General features: G+C 39.0%; 1 protein-coding gene across 2 annotated transcripts in view; it reads left to right on the top strand.

Annotated features, from left to right (window-relative positions):
- The window catches only part of NDC80 (NDC80, kinetochore complex component), a 40750-nt gene that overhangs the window by 8299 nt on the left and 28474 nt on the right, over positions 1-3977 (top strand). For both annotated transcript variants that reach the window (XM_019525883.1, XM_019525891.1), the window contains exons 5-7: positions 30-202; positions 1692-1794; positions 3000-3089. In XM_019525883.1, the coding sequence (XP_019381428.1) occupies positions 30-202; positions 1692-1794; positions 3000-3089 (366 nt within the window). The remainder of the gene's footprint in view (positions 1-29; positions 203-1691; positions 1795-2999; positions 3090-3977) is intronic.

Below are 3977 nucleotides of genomic sequence, written 5' to 3'. Positions count from 1 at the left end.
TTTTTTGTGGTGGTTTTTTTTTTTTACAGTATCTTGTTGAGAATGGTTACGCCCATAATGTATCCATGAAATCACTCCAGTCTCCATCAGTTAAGGACTTCTTAAAGATCTTCACCTTTATCTATGGGTTCCTCTGCCCTTCTTATGAGCTTCCTGATTCAAAGTTTGAAGAGGAAATCCCCAGAATTTTTAAAGAGCTTGGGTATGTATAAAAAATTTGTTCTCATCAATTTCTCTACTCCTGTTTCTATATGATCTGTTTTAGGAAGTGTTACATATGTGTTTGGTTTGTTTTCACTTTACTCACTAAAATTAAAATATGTTGCATGAAATAATCAGACTTTAATAATTGATTTCACATTTTAATTTCCTGGCACTAACGTGGAGCTGTTGATGTCTGGGTTTATAGAATGAGAGAAATGTTTTATGTTGGAAACTTTCCTTGTAACTTAAGCTGTGCAACCAGCTTTATTCATAGTAGACTTAAGCATTCCACTTCAAATGTGGAATTATAGTGTCCTAGATTTAAAAAAAGACTTCTCCCAGGGTCTAGTAATTTAGCTTCTCCTAATATATTTCAATAACCAAGAGAAGAAAACAAAACCAGCAAGATACCCCTCCCACACCCACCAAAGAATTACCATATTTACCCAAATCCAAGACAAGGTCCCCCCCAACCTTCACATCAGCATAGGGAAAATGGGGTAGGGGGCTGGACTCAATCATCTTCCCCTTCCAGCCCTAGTGTCTATGAAATCTATTAAATCTATTGGCCAAATTTTCCAGTACGGCCAATTTTATTTATATTAGCCCGATGCATCAATGCACCTCTACTTTTCTCCATAATACTGTTACCTTTTTTTGCTTTAGAGCCAGATAACAAAAATACAATGACAAAAACCTGGTATCCAATCCCAAGTGAAAAATTTCAGTGTGATCTGATTGCCCAGGCTGGAGGGGTAGTTAAATCATTCATTTTAAATGTTCAAGCTGACAGTTACATTAATTGACACTTGCATTTGAAACTTTGTCCATTTACCAACAAGTCGTCTTAAGCTCCTTACCCTTTTAATTCTTAGCTTCAGGGCCACTACTTAGGGGTCTGTGGAATGGATCTGGCCCATAATCTGGCCTGGGAAAGTATGACCTAGCCTGGGGCAGCATGGAAAATTGGGCATCATACAGCTGTACCATACCAGTCCGCCCTTCTGTAGAACTGTCCTTTGCAGGCCTCTCTGCTGGTCTCTCATGCCCTTATTTATGCATATTGCAGGGGGCAGCGAAGATAAGCTTGGGACAGAAAATGGGAGAATTTTTCAGAGTAGCATCTGTTCTGTGAGGTGACAGCAGCCTAGAAGAATAAGAACTAAGAGATTTTTCTTCATGATCAGAAAGCAAAAAAATTGTCCAGTAAAATAGGATGGGATAGGGAACCAGTTAATATTTAGCATGGCATTACCCTTTCTGATCCCAACAGAATCGTTGTATATGCAAGAAATAACTATTTCCTCACACCAAAAGAATAATGCAGGCCTGCCATTGTGGGTTAATGTTCTGTTTCATATATGTAGGAGAATCTAGGTTGCTTTCCTCTTCTTACAGGCAAGGTGAACCTGGAGATATGTGAGAGAGCTCTATCTTGTCTGTTATGGGAAAGTCATCCTGATCAAACTTTTTTTCTTTCTTTGTAGGTATCCTTTTGTTTTATCAAAAAGTTCTATGTATACAGTGGGAGCACCACACACATGGCCACAGATTGTTGCAGCTTTGGTTTGGTTAATTGATTGTATTAAGGTACTATCTGATTTATCTGAGCCTCCTCTGGCTTTTAAATAGAATGTTAGTTTCATAAGAGGCCTCTTAATGACTTTGTTTTGCCATTATGCTACTTGGGTTATTTAAAGAAAACGCAAGATATTTGTTGTGTTACTGAAAACTAGGTCTCAGCCTTATGACTTGTAATGCTATATAAAATGACTTGTTAATTTATGATTTTGATGAATGCCTGCACTCAAAAGATGTTGCTGTGCCAAATATTTGAATGCTTAAAATTATGATTAAATGAATCTGTATGTTAGGACTCAAAATCAGCTTGCTACAAAGAAGTTTTCCTTGTGAACCTATATCACTGCTTCTCCTAAATTTAAACTCCATGGGCAGGATTTTCATTAAAAACTTAGGTATGCATGCCAGACAACTGGTTGCATACTGTTACACAAGAGAAGCATTGCTGAAAATCCCACCTTTCAAACTTCCAGTGTTTGTGGTTGCAAGAGTACATTTGGTTCACATGTGGGAGATAACTAGTGTAGTTTTGTTTTTACTGGGTACACTTATACTTTTATATCAAGCTGGAGTTTATTGCTCCTGGGCACCACATTTACATGTGTGCCTGGCACCACAGCACATTGAACCCGATTCTGTAGCAGCCCTAGCTGGCAGGGAACTTGTGGGGGTGGGGGTCAGCCTGCCAGCCAGCCTGGGGCTGCTCCAACCCGGCTCAACGTGCTGTGGAGGGGCTGGCTGTGGAACAAGTCTTGTTAAGTTTGTTGTTTGAGGGATGCAGAGTTAGCACCACAGAACCAGAATCTCCCTTGGTTAGGTGATGGATACATTTCTGAATTGCAGCAACGTAAATGACTAATCTTGTTAGTTTAATGCTGGTTTTATGCTGCCAAATTAAGCATGGGTGTAAAGTCAGAAGAACTATCTGAAGACACAGTGGGCCCGTCTGAGATGTTTACTGCAAAGTAGACTAATTAGCTCCTCACTAAACATCTCGCATCTACATGTGCAGCCCTATGAGGCTCCACAACACTGAACATGTAGACACCAACATGACTGGCTAGGGCATGAGGGTACTTCAGTGTGGGGGCTGCCTGCCAGCATCTCTCAAATGACAAACTTAACAAAACTCTGACACAGGAGTTACTGGATGTCTTCAGAAGTTTTACATAACTTTTGTATGGCCTGTTAAAGTAGTCATTTATCTCCCCTAGATATACTGTGCCATGAGGGAAAATGCACCATCATTTGATGAAGCACAGGGCTGGGGAGGAGAGGCAGAAAACGGAATTGTACATAACAAGGTACCATAACTCATTTGCTGATAATGCTTCATCTGTATTCTTCAGCATACTGTCATTGAACAGTGTAACATGTTTAGTGTGATTTTTATGTTCACTAGTTTATATTCTTTTTTTCATTCAGTCTTTTATTCTCAATGCTTTCTTCAGAAAGCAATTTAGCATAATGTAAATTGAGCAAGATTGGACTACTGTCCTTATTTTTCAAATGATAGAAAATTGTACTGAATAATGTTTGCTACGTAACCTTAATTGCCCTCTCAGAGGTGCAATACTTAAGAGTCTTCACTATTGTGCGGTGGGGTGTGGGGAGGGAAACAAAAATTGCCCATTCCCTTCTCTTCTAGGTATGGATAAATTAGTGATAAAAACTAATTCCCTGAATGTGAGTCAAGGCCATCTTAATGGTTCCACCTGTGGATAGAGACTGGCTATCAAATCTGAATAGAGAAGTTTTTTTATTTTAGTCCATCATGCTACCATATTTACCTGAATGCAAGGCTACTTCCATGCTGCTTCCCCCAATAATGAGTGTCTATACAGGCAGTCCTCACACTTACAACGCAATTGGTTCCTGAAAACTGTATCTGAAGTCAAAATGTTTTAACTTGGAACCAATTTTCTCATAAGAAACAATGTTATAAATGTGGGATTGATTCCTGAGCCAAAACACCCCAGAATTTTGTACACGATCAATTATAAATGAGTAATATAGCTACGTTAATGTATTTATATTGTAAATGGCAATCACATTGATTTGGAAGGACTTCTTTGAGGTGACTTTGCTGGGCTTTTTGAAAGGCTCTTGATTGGACTTTTTGAAGAGTTCTTGGCTGGAGTCTTTTCAGGTGTATTGGCTGCAGGTTTTCTAGAATCTTGTCTGCTTTCTTG

The sequence above is a fragment of the Gavialis gangeticus genome, unplaced genomic scaffold (assembly GCF_001723915.1).
Source record: "Gavialis gangeticus isolate Ggan-Ray unplaced genomic scaffold, GavGan_comp1, whole genome shotgun sequence".
NCBI lineage: Eukaryota > Metazoa > Chordata > Crocodylia > Gavialidae > Gavialis > Gavialis gangeticus.
This window is presented reverse-complemented; position numbering and strand designations above follow the sequence as displayed.